Source organism: Perissodus microlepis, chromosome 17 (genome assembly GCF_051167445.1).
Source record: "Perissodus microlepis isolate ML-2025 ecotype Zambia chromosome 17, ASM5116744v1, whole genome shotgun sequence".
Classification (NCBI taxonomy): domain Eukaryota; kingdom Metazoa; phylum Chordata; class Actinopteri; order Cichliformes; family Cichlidae; genus Perissodus; species Perissodus microlepis.
This window is the reverse complement of record NC_140477.1, coordinates 1356011-1372834: the sequence shown is the minus strand read 5'-3', so window position 1 is coordinate 1372834 and position 16824 is coordinate 1356011. Positions and strand designations below refer to the sequence as shown.

The 16824-nt window shown below is 38.9% G+C and overlaps 1 protein-coding gene across 1 annotated transcript; it reads left to right on the top strand.

The window, feature by feature from the left end:
* The first annotated feature begins 2285 nt into the window (after window positions 1-2285).
* Window positions 2286-13777, top strand: LOC146368967 (uncharacterized). The gene is made up of 15 exons (XM_084910480.1): window positions 2286-8327; window positions 8481-8600; window positions 8781-8810; window positions 9048-9311; window positions 9404-9631; window positions 9724-9843; window positions 10018-10160; window positions 10213-10251; window positions 10286-10409; window positions 10814-10972; window positions 11747-11958; window positions 12061-12121; window positions 12396-12495; window positions 12669-12700; window positions 13607-13777. Exons 1-15 carry the CDS (start codon window positions 8036-8038, stop codon window positions 13654-13656), a joined length of 1974 nt encoding a protein of 657 aa, XP_084766606.1. The 5' UTR covers window positions 2286-8035; the 3' UTR covers window positions 13657-13777.
* The last annotated feature ends 3047 nt before the right edge of the window (window positions 13778-16824 follow it).

Here is a 16824-nt window from a genome sequence, read left to right as displayed (position 1 = left end):
AATAAGAACAACCCCAGGTTTCTCTTCAGCACTGTAGCCAGGCTGACAAAGAGTCAGAGCTCTGTTGAGCCAACCATCCCTTTAACGTTAACTAGTAATGACTTCATGAACTTCTTCACAAATAAAATTTTTATCATTAGAGAAAAAATTACCAGTAATCATCCCACAGATGTAATATTATCTACAGCTACTCTTAGTACCATTGATGTTAAGTTAGACTCTTTTTCTCCAATTGATCTTTCTGAGTTAACTTCAATAATTACTTCCTCCAAACCATCAACGTGTCTTTTAGACCCCATTCCTACAAAACTGCTCAAAGAAGTCCTGCCATTGATTAATTCTTCGATCTTAAATATGATCAACCTATCTCTAATGGTCGGCTATGTGCCACAGGCCTTCAAGCTGGCTGTAGTTAAACCTTTACTCAAAAAGCCATCTCTAGACCCAGCAGTCTTAGCTAATTATAGGCCAATCTCCAACCTTCCTTTCATATCAAAAATCCTTGAAAGAGTAGTTGTCAAACAGCTAACAGATCATCTGCAGAGGAATGGTTTATTTGAAGAGTTTCAGTCAGGTTTCAGAGCTCATCACAGCACAGAAACAGCTTTAGTGAAGGTTACAAATGATCTTCTTATGGCCTCTGACAGTGGACTCATCTCTGTGCTTGTCCTGCTAGACCTCAGTGCAGCGTTCGATACTGTCGACCATAATATCCTATTAGAGCGATTAGAACATGCTGTAGGTATTACAGGTACTGCACTGCAGTGGTTTGTATCATATCTATCTAATAGACTCCAATTTGTGCATGTAAATGGAGAGTCCTCTTCACACACTGAGGTTAATTATGGAGTTCCACAGGGTTCAGTGCTAGGACCAATTCTGTTTACATTATACATGCTTCCCTTAGGCAGCATCATTAGAAGACATAGCATACATTTTCACTGCTATGCAGATGACACCCAGCTCTATCTGTCCATGAAGCCAGATAACACACACCAATTAGTTAAACTGCAGGAATGTCTTAAAGACATAAAGACCTGGATGGCCGCTAACTTTCTGCTTCTTAATTCAGATAAAACTGAGGTTATTGTACTCGGCCCTGAAAATCTTAGAAATATGGTATCTAACCAGATTCATACTCTGGATGGCATTACCTTGGCCTCCAGTAACGCTGTGAGGAACCTTGGAGTCATTTTTGACCAGGACATGTCCTTCAACGCACATATTAAACAAATATGTAAGACTGCTTTCTTCCATTTGCGCAACATCTCTAAAATTAGAAATATCCTGTCTCAGAGTGACGCTGAAAAACTAGTTCATGCATTTATTACTTCCAGGCTGGACGACTGTAATTCATTATTATCAGGATGTCCAAAAAACTCACTGAAAAGCCTTCAGCTAATCCAAAATGCTGCAGCAAGAGTACTGACAGGGACTAGAAGGAGAGCGCATATTTCTCCTGTTTTGGCTTCCCTTCATTGGCTTCCTGTTAAGTCCAGAATTGAATTCAAAATCCTGCTCCTCACATACAAGGTCTTAAATAATCAGGCCCCATCTTATCTTAATGACCTTGTAGTACCATATCACCCTATTAGAGCACTTCGCTCTCGCTCTGCAGGCCTACTTGTTGTTCCTAGAGTATTTAAAAGTAGAATGGGAGGCAGAGCCTTCAGTTTTCAGGCCCCTCTTCTGTGGAACCAGCTTCCAGTTTGGATTCAGGAGACAGACACTATCTCTACTTTTAAGATTAGGCTTAAAACTTTCCTTTTTGCTAAAGCATATAGTTAGGGCTGGACCAGGTGACCCTGAATCCTCCCTTAGTTATGCTGCAATAGACGTAGGCTGCCGGGGGATTCCCATGATGCATTGAGTTTTTCCTTTCCAGTCACCTTTCTCACTCACTATGTATTAACAGACCTCTCTGCATTGAATCATATCTGTTATTAACCTCTGTCTCTCTTCCACAGCATGTCTTTTATCCTGTCTTCCTTCTCTCACCCCAACCGGTCGCAGCAGATGGCCGCCCCTCCCTGAGCCTGGTTCTGCCGGAGGTTTCTTCCTGTTAAAAGGGAGTTTTTCCTTCCCACTGTCGCCAAAGTGCTTGCTCATAGGGGGTCATATGATTGTTGGGTTTTTCTCTGTATCTATGAAGCGCCTTGAGGCGACTTTTGTTGTGATTTGGCGCTATATAAATAAAATTGAATTGAATTGAACCATAAGCAAAATTTGCATATTAATTCTATAGTTTTACTTTTGTTTGTTTTCACTATGTTCGAGGCTCCGTGTAAACGAGCGTGTAATTTGAAAACAGTAACTTTTACACGTTTTAACATTTACAGCTAAAGACCAGGGCAATACATCCTGAAAGGACCTCGAAGCTTTCTGAGGTTAAACGAGCGGTGGCCTGAGCTTTGTTTCAAAACCTTAAATGTGTGTGAATGTGTGTGTGAATGGGTGGATGACTGGATATGTAAAGCGCTTTGGGGTCCTTAGGAACTAGTAAAGCGCTATATAAATACAGGCCATTTACCATTTAAATGGAAGATGTTTCTGATCAAAGTTGAGTCAGCGTTTTATAATAAGACTGTAAAAAACTGTGGTGAGTGTAAAGCTACCAGATGCTAACTTCCTCATGTTGCATTTATTATTGAACCTTCCTTTATTTTATCAGATGTGAAAAACTTCCTGTTATAATGTTTGAGGTTAGTGCTAAGAGGAAATAACGTCTTTGTCATATTTGATTATCTTTCTTTGGTCTCCACACATTTGTGCCTCGACTGCTGAAGATGGCAGAGCTGTGCAGTCTCAGCACTCTGCTGTTCTGGGCTGGGATCATCGTTTCGGCCAGCTGTAAGTAAATTTACATTTGTTCTAAAATCAGGTCTGATGCAGACTGTAAGGAAACACATTTGACATTTTAGTAGTTGCATTATTTTTTATTTGGCTGTTTTTAAAAAAATATTTCCCATTTGCAGTCAAACTAAAAATTGAATGTAAAATATTTTATCCGTTTTAATGTATTTGTTTATTTTATTTTTTAAAAAAACCTTACTTTTAGAAAATTAAAGATGTGTAAGGCACATATTAAGTTAAGACATAAGATGCACATGTACGACAAATTTACTTGTAAGTATTTTAATGATATTAAATTAAATTGTTTCAAAATGCAAAAACATAAAATAATAAAAATTTCTGTATGGATATTCAGGACATTTTTTCTTTAATAAACTTTAGATCTCTGCTCATCAGTTTGTTTTTTAATAGCAGATATTACTCATGCTTTTGGTTTCGTGTGACTTTTAGTTTGCATGTAATTTTACTTACTGTGAAAACTCATTGTTTACCTCTAAGTAACAGGTTTGTTTGCTATTAAAAGAGTATTTAATAGCAGAAATGATATAAAACACATGATTAAATGAATGTGAAAATACAAAAGGACTTCATTGTTCATTTCCTTAGTAACACACAGTAATAATACATTAATTACATTTTTGCTACACATAATCAATGTCCTCACTGCAAGTGTTCCCGCACAGGACACACGAGATTTCTCTTATTTCTAATCTTTTAGTTTCCTTTAATAACATGTAAATTTTCAAGTACAATGTAAAACATTAAATTTAGTTAAATTAAATTTACTTGACTGATATATATTTTGTGCATACTGTATTTTCAAATGGAAGTAGGATTTATACAGATATACAGGCTCGGTCAAACAGGGGAGTTCTGGGGTTTTTTTTATGTTTTATTTCTAGATATTTTTTAAAGGATTTTTTTTAATTATTTCAAATAATAACATAAATGCATGGAGTCCTTTCCAACTAATAATTAATTAACAGTTAAATAAAAAACAAAATTGCTGCGTGCGACAGTCATGAGATTTAACAGAAATTTATTTGATCATGAAAAATCAAATAAATTTGCACACTGGGTTTGAGTTTAGACTAAAATCCAATGATTTCTTCCCTCAGACTGTGATTTAGATCATTTTAGGCTCTCATAGGCAATCCAGAGAAATTATAGAACAAGATTTAAATTAGAGCAGCAGCTCTGTGGACTGTTAATAAGATTTAAATACATTTGCAAAGGTTACACTTATTTCCCACCAAAGTCAGATGATGGCAGGTTTCACTGCTGTCATCAGTGAGGGGAAAAATGTTGAACCTGCTTTTGTCTCGAAAACAAGTTTCCTGAAAACATTTTAATCTTATCCTGGGTTTTTTTGTTTTTTGCATATACAATAAATGCTTTAATTAAACTGACTTTTTTTTCGCTTGCAAGGTGAGGAAAATACAAGTCAGTGCCAATGTATTTTTTCATGTTATTTAGTTTATATTGTTTCATTGTCTTCATGCAACATCATTAATAATGCTTTTATATGTTTGTTTTTTCTGCATATAAAATGCTTTCATGACCAAAATATATTTATCTTTACATTTCATGTTAATTCCAGGTGGTCCTACCACCACTCACTCCTACGTGAGTGCCAATGTATTTTATGTTATACAATTTATGTACTTATATATATGAGCTGACTGACAGAAACCACACACACAATGAGGGGCAACACGACTCGAACAGAGGCAAACAGACATTATACACACAGGAGGACGATTAAGGGACATGGAGACACGTGGGAAGGCAGCTGCACTGAATCATAAGTATAAAGACAGAGGAAGGAAAACATCACATACGAGACTATCAAAATAAAACAGGAAGTAACACAATGATCCTCAGATTAAGACAGCGGTCCCCAGCCCCCGGGCCACGGACTGGAGTCGTTTGGTACCGGGCCGCGAGAGTTGAGGCTCAGGTGTGAAATTGCTAGTTTTCAGGGTTTTTATCATTAACTCGGTTTCCCGTGTTGTAGTTGTGCGTCTTATTTTGAAAGAAATATTTACGTGTTACCATAGCGACCAGAGAGCATTAAGGGGCAGAGAGGAGGATGTTGCTCTCAGTGTTGTTGGTACATTTCAGGAGGACGCTGCTAATAAAGTTACACAATTACACAGTGAATTTGTGTTTATGATTATATTTACAAAAGTTTTTGTCTTGGTCGTATCATTTCGTTGTATTTATCCGCGACACCTTAAAGGCCGTGAAAATATTGTCTGACATTAAACTGGTCCGTGGTGCAAACAAAGGTTGGGGAGCGCTGGATTAAGACATGTGAAGTTGACATTGAGACTGGGGATAAATACACGTGGAGATATGTCACATTGGAGAGACAACACAGAGAGGTGGATGCAGGAACATGTAGGGAGAAAACAGAGGGACTGGACTACAAATGTATTAACTTGACAAGACAGAGAATACAAGACCAGCCATGGAGAGGAAACGCAGAGAGACCAGACAGATGCGGAGACATGACTCATAACAAACACGGGGACACTGACAAGAGACTGACATGAGACTGGGAACATACTGGACACAAAAAGGGAACTGTGCAAGAAAGATCCAAGGACTGGAAATATAAATAATTAAAACTCAGAGACACAAAGAAGTACTAACAAATACAGGACTTCAACCTGAAAACAAAATAAACTACAAGAGCAACACAAAATTCAAAATACTGGGACAAAGACAACCTGTTTGTAAGCTGCACTAAAGCAGACTAACACGCTGGTGCAACTCTAGCTACATGCCATGAATCTGGGTATAGGCCCTTAATGTGGGCAGGCTCTCTTTGCTCATATTATAATTAAATACAATTACGTGTAATAACTCATAGCTTTGCACATAATGTATCTTTTCCATACTTTCTTTTGCCTAAAGTCCCTGCACATTGAATTTAGACCAGTTTCCTTGTAATTTAATTTTAATAATAATGGATTGGATTTATATAGCACTTTTCAAGGCACCCAAAGCGCTTTACAATTCCACTATTCATTCACTCTCGCATTCACACACTGGTGGAGGCAGCTACGGTTGTAGCCACAGCTGCCCTGGGGCAGACTGACAGAAGCGAGGCTGGTAGGTGAAGTGTCTTGCCCAAGGACACAACGACCAGGACAGAGAGCCCGTGGATCGAACCGGCGACCTTCCGGTTACAGATACGCTTCCCAACCCCCTGAGCCACGGTCGCCCCTGTAATCCGATTACTTTTTTTCGAGTAACGAGTAAAGTAAGGGATTACTGTTGCAAAAACGGTAATTGATTACCGTTACTTTCCCGTAGGAACGCTGCGTTACTGCGTTACTAAAACCGTGATTTTTTTGCGAGGATGTCTCATGACAGTGACGTAAGCGAGTGCGACGTTCGTGACAACAGCTGTGTGCAGATCAACAATGGATCATATATCGAGTGCGGGAGAGAGTATGAGCGTGCAGCGTTTAAAGCGTGGAAGTACTGACCTTACTTTGAGTTTGATTCCATAAAAAGTGACAAAAACATTAGTGTCCATTTTGCGTGGGAAGAGAACTTATTTTTACAGCGAAAAACCCCGTAACTTCCAAGCAAGCACCGAGTAGCTACGACGTGATGGGAAACTCACCCAACTCCTGCTTTACAGGTGAAAATAGAGCAAAAGGACCGCTGAGTCTTTGATTTTATTTACTTTCTGCTGTGTTTTACTTGCATCTATTTGAAAGACTGAGTGTAAACACAAAAAAATATTTTATTTCATGTGCTGGAATGTGCAGAAAATAGGTTTAAATGTTAAACTAATTTCTTCCAGTCAGAGAATGTTGCATATAATTTAATTTTTGCTTGATGCACAAAGTTAAAAGATTAAAACTAATAAAAAAGTTTTAAAAAGAGACTTTTCCATTTGATTACATTTTGTATGATGGATTATGCAGAAAAAGTAGAATTGGGCTGAAAGATCTATCGCTTTATCACCTATTCGGGTTGTAAATCGTGTTTTTAAAAAGTAACTAAGTAATTAATTACTTTTGAAAATAAGTAATCAGTAAAGTAACTGGATTACTTTTTGGGGAAGTAATCAGTAATTAGTTACTGATTACTTTTTTCAAGTAACTTGACTAACACTGGTGGGGAACACCCCACACCACATCAAGAACTCCACTCCACTGACTTCCAGAAACTTCCCCTGGATCCAGATGAAACCATGGTGTCCTTTGATGTAGTCTCTCTCTTCACCTGCATACCCACCACGGAGGCCGTGGAGACGGTCAGAAAACGACTACAAGAAGACAGCTCCTTAGAACAGCGGTCCCCAACCCCCGGGCCTCGGACCAGTACCGGTCCGTGAGTCGTGTGTTACCGGGCCGCGAGAGTTGAGGCTCAGGTGTGAAATGTCTGGTTTTTTAGGGTTTTTATTGGTTGTCAGAGTTATTTTGTTAGCGTTTTTATTGTTAACTCGGTTTTCCTGGGTCTTTTCACGTGTGTTATGAATAAATCTTCTTTTTTTCGGTATTGGCCAGTCCGTGAAAATATTGTCGGGCATAAACCGGTCCGTGGCACAAAAAAGGTTGGGGACCGCTGCCTTAGAAGACAGGACCAACTTCACACCCGATCAGATCTGCACACTGTTAGACCTCTGCCTCACCACTACATATTTCAAATACAACGAGGGTTTCTACAGACAAAAACATGGCTGTGCCATGGGTTTTCACACCTTGGCTCATGTGATTAGGTAGAGGATCATCAGGGGGTCCTTTGTCCCTCTTTGGGGGGAAACTCCCACGGGGTTTAAATCTGGGACTCTCCACCAGTCGCTCTTAGAACTGAGGAACTGGACTTAAAGAAGTCCAGACGATTTTCTTTCCAAGCTCCTTAGACAACAGTTAGTCTTGTATTGTCTGTAAAACATGTTTGTGGAAACATTTTTAAAATTACTCATTGATCCATCGTTTACACTAAGCTGTGACTTCTTATCCTTAGATCATCTTATTTGTTTTTTAAAACAATCATTTGCTAGCATAGGAAATGGGATAGCAGTGACAAGTAGCACAGCATCTTTCTAACAACATGAAACACGACTGTTAGAGTGAAAATGTTACAGTGAGAACATTTTACATTTGCTACAGTTACAGCTAACATCTTTACGTCATGCTGATTTCTTTTTCTTGGAATGAAAATTGTTTCAGCCTCCTCACCTCCACGCATGACCACAAATGCTACAGTAACCACTTCAACAGCCTCCTCCTCACCTCCACGCATTTCCACCAGTCCTACAGTAGCCACGTCGTCTGACTACTCACCTTCACACATGGCCACATATCCCATAGTAGCCACTTCGACAGGCTCACTTCCACGCACGACCACAAATGCTACAGTAGCCACGTTGTCTGAAATCTCACCTTCATCCACGGCCCTAAATGCTACAGTAGTTAGTCCATCAGTGAATTCAACTGCCACGTCTGGTAATGTATTCAGAGTTTATAGTTTCATGGATTATTGGCACAGCTGTGTGATAAAATCCTACATTTGTAGTTTAGCATCATGTCAGGTACAACCAGTCTGCTAGCTGTTAGGTATTTCTGCCTGAAGTTGACCTCCAGCCTGCTCTCACACAGCAATCAGAGCTCCTCCTGCAAGCACCTCAAATGAGACCTCACTCACACCCACTCCACCCAGCAACTCATCTGATTCTCAGGCCTCACCTGCAGACACCACAGTGACAGCTACCACTGAAGGTTGGACGTTTCTTTATTATACAGGCCTGCGATGACATTGATGTGAATATAAGCAAAGAACACGGCGCTGCTGAGTTACAAGTACCTGTAAGGTGCTCTGAGCTGTTGTACATTCATGCTACATAATCACAAACTAATTATTTTGTTCTTTTCTGATCTCATTTAAATGCATCGTTTCAGCCACCGAGACGACTCCTGAGCCTCCAAAGTGTGAGTGTCAGTTTAAAGATAATATGTCGTCTGCTTTCAAACACTAGTGATGCTGTCGAGCGTTTCTTACTTAGTGAAAGTTTATTTTTCTATCGGGTGTAAAGATTGTGTTTCAGTTTTAGCCAACGCTGGACTGTGGTCAACATCTGCATGAACAAACTGACTGAGATGAAACATTTCAGCAGCTGATTGATGTTAATGAACAAAATGTAACAATTTATTTGATTTTGTGCTCAGGTTCCTACACTGTCACACCCATCGAGTTTGGACTGCAGATTAATGTGATGAACTCCCCCCCTGGTGACTACAACATCGGTATTATTGAAGGAGGTCGACGAGTGATTGAAAAGACAGCCAACTTTAATCACTCTGGTCAACACAACATCCAACGCCTGAAGCCCTGCACTGAATATGAGCATCAAGTTGCATTTATTCACAGTGATGGCAATAAAACACTCCAGTGTACCTACAATGGAAATAAAACTAGAACAAATAAAATGAGTGAGTACAAAAAATTCATATTGTTGTTTCACCTTCTTGTAGTTTAACAAACTTGATATCAAATATATTTGTGCATCACTTGTGTGTTTCAGGTGAGACGGACATTACAGGGCAAAGCAGCATAAATGGATGTGTTTGTTACCAGAGCAACTGGGACATCAGCTCTTCAATATCAGCACCAAATGTAACTTCAGCTGATCAGTGCAGCAGTGACAGTAAAAGCTTCTGTGTCAAACACAGAGACATTTGCTCTGATTTTGAAACAACCTTCACTTCAGGAAACTGTCCTTCACTTAGCATCACCACAAACATCATTGTTGGTTCGTACAAAACATTATGCCTTGAATTGAAATTCATATTCTTTAGAGCTAATTCAATGTTTAGTGCTTTTGCTTTTTTTTAATTTCCTCAGATTTATATAATTCAAGTGAAATTAAACTGAGTGGTTCCACTGGACTTCCTGCAGTGATACGGCCAACGTTACCAACAATATCAGAGTGTAAAAATATCACAGTTAATTACACTTGTTCAGGTAAGTGGAATATCCGCGTCATTATGAGTAGAGTTGATCTGAAAAGTCCTGACATGAGAGGACAGAGTGCTTTGTGCTCTTTGTGAATCTATTTTTATTCTCTATTTGAATATAAAACCAAAGAATAACTGCTGCATGGTACAAAACATTATTGTCGTCCTCGTTTGTCCTCAGAAAAAGACAAACCTGATGAGGTGAACAAACCGCTGTCTGAGCTGGAGCCCTTCACAGAATACATCTGTACTGGTCTGATCTTAAACAACAACATTAGCACGGATAAGACAACTCCACCCGTCCACCTTAACACTGACTGTGGTGTATTGATATTTAACTTACCTCAGAGGGATGAAGCTTTTCCTCCTCAGATAGTTTGAAGTGACACAAACTAACAGGTGCTTCACTGTTACTGTTTGTTTCAACAGATCTTACAATAAACTTGGAGAAGAAAACAGCCAATACTTCCATTGAACTGAGCTGGAAAACAACCAGTAAGAACTGTGACAGTGTCCTTCACACCCGTCACCATCTCTCATATGACTGCAGTTGTTCTCCCAGTGAGAAAACAAGTAAGTCCAATCATTTAGATTCACTTTGATTCAATTTGTTTTGTTTTTCTTTATTATTTTTTTTAAATATTGAAATTTCCCACACGTGGGACTAATAAAGGTTATCTTATCTTATCTTATTTGAAAATTTAAATATACAGAAGTGTTTATATTTTGAGCTAATAATTTAGTAAATATAACTGCTGGAAATTTAACACCCATCACTAAACACATGAAATATGATCCAAAATAATGATATGTCACTGCATTATTATCTTATACTCAGATCTCCAACCTGTTATGTTCAGTCTGCTGCTCATGTCGTTGTCGTGTTTACTAAAGCCAGCAGGTCAAAGTCACCTGAAGTCTCTTTAGCTGGACCTGCTGATTTAAACCACAAAGAGTTCATGAACATTATGTTACAGGAATCACAGGAATCACAAAGCTTCAGTCTGATGGAGGAACGTGTGAGATTACTGGACTCAAACCATTCACTGATTATACCTGTGGAGTCCAACCCAAATACAACGGCAACACAGTTTCTAATAAAAAGAAAGAAGTTACACTGAAAACTGCCTCAGGAGGTAAGTTACCAAACTAAATATTCAGAATTACACCTCATAATAAAGCTGAACCCTTCACTTATCAAAATCAAACTTTGTTTAGCTTTATTTTTTATATCATTCTAAAACACAACATGAAGACTTTGGTGGTGAACAGCAGAAAATAAAGTTACAAAATAATGTTTTCATAAAGAAGAATAAACTCGAGCTCATTTATTTTAGTGAAAGATTGGAAACAAATGTTATTTTTCAGTGTGACAGTCCTGATTATAATTAATGTGATTTATATATATTTTAAGATAAATGTCATGAAACAGAGAGCATCCCTCATATCAACTTAACTAAATCCGACTCTCTGAAACTTTACAGTGAACATTAAAACATGCTGAGTCATCAGTGAAGAAACGTGACAGTAATTATGACGTTCAGTCGTTTAAGCAGCGCTGATTCAGACTCTTGTTCTCTGGGACTTATAGAAATGTGTCAGTTTGTTAATTTTCTTTACTCGTTCATATTATTCTGGTGGGAAAATGTGTTTAATGTTAAGAGATAACTGAAGTTCATTCACATGTTTTCTGTTTTTTAAAGTTACATATCTGTAAATAAAATGTAAACTGGGCTCCATGAAAACAAAATGATAAATTAATTCTTCAATAATTAATAATTAATTTCTATTATGAATTGTTTTAACATTGCAAACATAAACATGTTTACTTTCACATGTTTTGTCTCATTGCTGATGGACATAAAAAAATGAATCTTAAAACTATGATCCCTGTTTTCATTTCCTTACAGAACCCGACGGTTCCCCTACAGTGACTGTGACTGTGCCAGAGAATAATGTGATTAAAGTAGAGTGTCACCATGGAGGCAACATTAGAGGACCAATAGAAAAAAGAAGATTCATAGCACGTCTTCATCCTGGTGGTGAAAACAAACTACAGAATAAAACAGATTGTAAGTTTGAATTCAAGGATCTGAGCTACTCTACAGCATACACAGTGGAGGTTTGTATCATCCTACTTTTTAGTATATGATTATTTTATGGCTGCTTTATTATAATGGTGTAATTTCTTATGAATGAACATCTGAAACATCTGTATTTATAGGTGACTGTTTTCAACGGATACTTTGAAAGCAAACCGGGCAGAGGAACTGCTGATACTTGCTGTAAGTATGGATTCAATGACACAGTTTGTTGGATAAATCAGTTTACATGTTACACACACACACACGCACACACACACACACACACACACACACACACACACACACAGGTGTCTGTTTTTAACAGACAAGTTGAAAGTGAAGCCAAAGCCAGCACTCGCTGTACTGTTCACACAGTGAAATAAAGTATAAATATTTTTACTCTGCTGGGTAACATGACTTCTTTGTATCTTGAATATTAAAGCCACTGTTTGATATTGTTTGAACCTGTTTTCAGACAATGACAAAGCTGTCGTTGGTTTTTTGATCTTCCTCATATCCGCCGCTCTGCTTCTGGCGGCCTGCGTGTGCTACAGGAAGCTCAGAAAGCGTAGGAGGTAAAGGCCACGCATCCAACATCGTTAGTTTATATTCATCTGTTATCAATGATAAAACTGTTTGTTGTAAATTAATTTCAATTTATTATAGATGACATTTATCTATGGTGATGAGTTATGTTCAGTTTTTACACAGTAGGATGTTAACTGTTAAGTAAATCTTCTCTCCACAGTGACGTGGATGAAAATGTGGCCTCAGAAGCAAGTATGTAGATATTTAGCTGCTGTTACCATGAACTATGTAAATGTTAATACTTTGCTACATTGTAACTATTTGTAGTTGTAAAGAGTCTTAAATTGGTTTAGAATATTTTAATTATTTTGTATTTATTTTATAATTTTGTCCTTCTGTTTTAAATCCTCTTTACCTTCATTTAGTTTCAGGAGTAGTTTTTCTTTCAGTCTCGTTTTTATTGCTTTAAAATATTTAGTTTGAATTTAGTTTTTAGTTGTTATTTTTCTCTTTTTAATTATTACACAGATTTAGGAAATATAGGTTAAATAATTTGATATTTCCATAAAAACACAACCCTTTGTGAAAGCACGTCACTCACATAAATCTAAATGTCAAGTCTTAAAGCATCTGTACCAAAGCCTCGTCAGGTTTGTTGTGTTTTGCCAAAACTACAAAGACTCAGACTGAGACCATTTCCTGTAAACCAAAGGATTCCAACTCGTCCTCGAGAGCTGCTGTCCTGCAGCTTTTAGATGCATCCTTGTTCCAACACATCTGCATTGAATGAATGGTTTGTTATCAGGCCTTTGCCAAACTTGATGACATGCTGAACAGATAATCCATCCATTTGATTCAGCTGTGTTGGAGCAGGGATGCATCTGAAAGCTGCAGGACAGCAGCTCCCGAGTTGGACATCCCTGCTGTACACATTCACTTTATTTTAAATAGTTTCAACAGGTCACAACATTATTTCAGTTGGTTTCATTTTTGCAGATATTTTTTAACTGGCTAACTAAAATGTTTCATCATACCTAGTAATTTTTTTTAGTTACTGTAAGTATAATAAAACTGGTTGCAGCAGCAGTTATGTTTCATAATCGTGCTGTGGTTTGATGCTTTGTCATGTTTATTGTTGTTTCCTTTGTCTTATCACAGTTTACATGAACACACGACCTCCTGGGTGGCGTCATAAAGAAGCTCATTAACCAAGAACATCGCGGAGCATCAAACTAAATCTCCACAAACTCTTTATCTTTAGTATTTAAGTTGTTCAGTTTTCATTTGGTCATTTTTCCATTTTAGCAATAAAAAACTATTTTGTTTACATTAAGCCCAAATCTCCATGTTTTTTTTTCTTAAATAGACTTTTTAATTACTGAAATAAACATTAAAAATGCACTATAAAAATTTATGTGTATAACGTTAATAAATATAAATATTTGGGGTTTTTGTTTTGTTTTCAGTCACCGTTAGATTACAGGTAAATAAATGTAAAGATAATAACACATAATAATGTATGAAGGTGTTGTTGATTATTTAACATTGTTCAGATTTACCTTGAAGTCACCAGAAACTCAGCCTAAATTATTCCAGCAGCAGCTTCACTACACGCAAACAAACTTTTTTTATGACAAAATATCAGCTCTGACTCTGATCTCATAATATTTTACACCAGCCTAAAATAGGCTTTTTATTTTTTACATTAATAAACTTGATAAGATGAAGTTTCAGTTCTAGATCTGAAATATAGAAATCACAAAAAAGCTAATTCTCTATAAAAAACAAGCAGCTGTAACTGTTCTGTGCCTAAAAGTTATGATAATCACTTGTGCCATAAATAGTAATAATAACATGAGCTGAAAGAATATATGTGACAGTGATGGACACTATCATGAACTGTATGATACAGTGAATGTATTTAAAAGCCACTGAAAGCACTAAACTCAGATGAATGTGTCTTTATTATTAACATAGTTTCGAGGCTGACATTAACATCGACTAATAGAAAGTTAAAAGAAAACTTTGTGGTTTAGATCGAAGTTTCCTGTTCGAGGTAGCAAAGCGGAAATGTGACTTTCTGTAAACAAAGTTTCAGTTTGTGAAAACTGACAGTCAAGTATTAAGTATCTGCCCTTCCCGATTTCTTAGTTTTTGCATATTTATAATGATAATAATAATACATGGTATTTAAAAGTGCCTTTAAAACACCCAGGGACAATGTACAGAGCAAATAAGACAAGCATCAAACCAGGAAATAAACACAATAATAAAAGAAAGTTTAAGAGCATGGAGACGTTAGAGTAGGCTGTCTTGAAGAGGTGGGTTTTGAGGGTGGACTTAAAAAGGAGGGAAATTTATCACACTTACATGTTTAAGATCATCAAACAAATTTTAATATTCAACAAATATGAAAGTCACTTTTTAAATGATGATTTTATTTATTAAGGGAAAAAAGGCATCCAGACCTACCAATCAAACCTATGTGCCTCCCCCCCCAATAATGATTTACCTAAATTTCCTGAAAAGCTAAGTTCAGGTTCACTAGCCCCGCCCACATCTGGTTACTGCCAGATCAGCTGAATCACTTAAAAGAATCGACCTGAGAAAATGGAGCACGCTAAAAGATTTCAATAAGCCTTCATGAGCCTGTCTGTCAGTCATTTCCTTTATTCACAAATAGAGAAAACCCACAACAGTAACAGCAACAGCCTCCTCAGAAGTGACCTAAACATCTGAACAGCTGCAGTGTTCATGATTCAACAATAGGAAACAAACAGGGCATCTATCCTGATAACCACCAAGACCTGTTTGTTTTTGGGGTTTTTTTGCCTGTCCCGTTGTCTAAAAGCAAAGAAAGATGCCCAACGGATTTACTTTACCAAGTGGACCATCCCAGCCTTGCCGTAATTGTCTATTTGATTCACCTTTTTTTTTATTGTTTATTTTATTTTATTTTCACTTGCTAAATACGGGACAGATTTGACTGAGGAAAAGAAAGAGGGAAAGAAAAACAGCGGGGAAGAGGGACGGGGATAAAGGGCAAAAAACAAAAACCAACTAAATAAGCAGACAAAAAATACATACATCAATCACCTGTTGAGAATGAAAAAAGAGAAAACAAGCAAAAAAAAGAGCAATATAATAAACAACAACATCACGATGATCTATGGGACTATAACAGTAAATACTAAATATTAAACATTATTGTGCAGCACGTAAGATCGACAGCGCACAGTGTGCTTTGAGGTAGGAGCCAAAAAGGGTGTAGTTTGTGTGTGTGAGCACCCGTGTGTACACCTGTGAGCATGGACGCGCTTGTTTTTAAAAGGTTCCTTCATGTAATGATCTGCTAGAGGGTGTGGGGGGGCCACAGCCCCGTCCTCCAGGGCATGAAGCAGGTATGGAGGAGATCAAAACTCCAGACATCCAGAGGCCCCCAGAACACAAGAGACCAAGGAAGACCAACAGAGGGGCAGCCGTGCCACTGTCCCAGAAAGAGCTGAGGAGAGCCCCAGATGAGGGGTCACTCAGCAGCCGCGGAGCAGAAGCCGGGGGGGGTTGCAGCGACGCGCCCGTGAGCTCCGCCGGCAGCCAGCTGCGCCAGAGTGACCGAGCCCCAGGCCGAGAGGCCGAGGGCACCCCACCCCCGAAGTGGCCCGAGCGAGCCCCAGGCTCCAGGCCCCGATAAGCAGCCGCCAAGGAGTGAGCCGGTGTGTACCTGGACGCCCATCCTCGGACACAAAGAACCACCAACGCACCGATGTCTGAGGGCGTCTGCCACCGGCAGGGGAAGTGGTGGGGGGAGATAGGCCTCCAAACCTTGGAGGACCTGAGATGTCCCCAGAGAGGTGGCGTCTGATACCCGACCTGACATATGGACACAGACAAACAGGCACACACAGATACAAACATCCATTCCCACCCTCATGCTCTCATATGCAATTACTCAACACTCACCCAACGTGGAGACAGACATAGAGAGACACTGTACACACAATCACACTCCCCAAGCGTACTAAGAACCGGGTCTAGGTACCTTTGCCCCTGGAGGGGGAACTGCACCCAGACCCAGGTGGTGTTACCCTTTTCCCTGGGGTGGGGAGAAGCAGACCGCCCCGACTCGGCAGCAGCAGGGAGGCCCCACACTCCAGACCCCAGTCGGACGGCCAACTCCTCCTCCCAGCCCCCCCACTCCAACAGGCAGCAGAGAACGGGGGTGTGTGAAGACTCCAAACCTCCCTCCACCCGCTCATATGTAGTGTTGATGTATGTGTGTTCTAAGGTGCCTTTAAAACCCAGGAGGGCATGGAGCTACCTGCCAGAGAGCAGCAGGTAAGCGCATAGCCCCTCCTGATAGCCCTCAGTGTCTACGT

What these genes read in the sequence shown, in the direction of transcription:
- LOC146368967 (XM_084910480.1), top strand. Translation starts at nt 8,036, where the DNA reads ATGAAAATTGTTTCAGCCTCCTCACCTCCACGCATGACCACAAATGCT. An exon ending in ACAGGTGCTTCACTGTTACT is followed by an intron (nt 10,252 to 10,285) that starts GTTTGTTTCAAC and finishes ATAAACTTGGAG; the next exon opens with AAGAAAACAGCCAATACTTC. An exon ending in ACTGAAAACTGCCTCAGGAG is followed by an intron (nt 10,973 to 11,746) that starts GTAAGTTACCAA and finishes ATTTCCTTACAG; the next exon opens with AACCCGACGGTTCCCCTACA.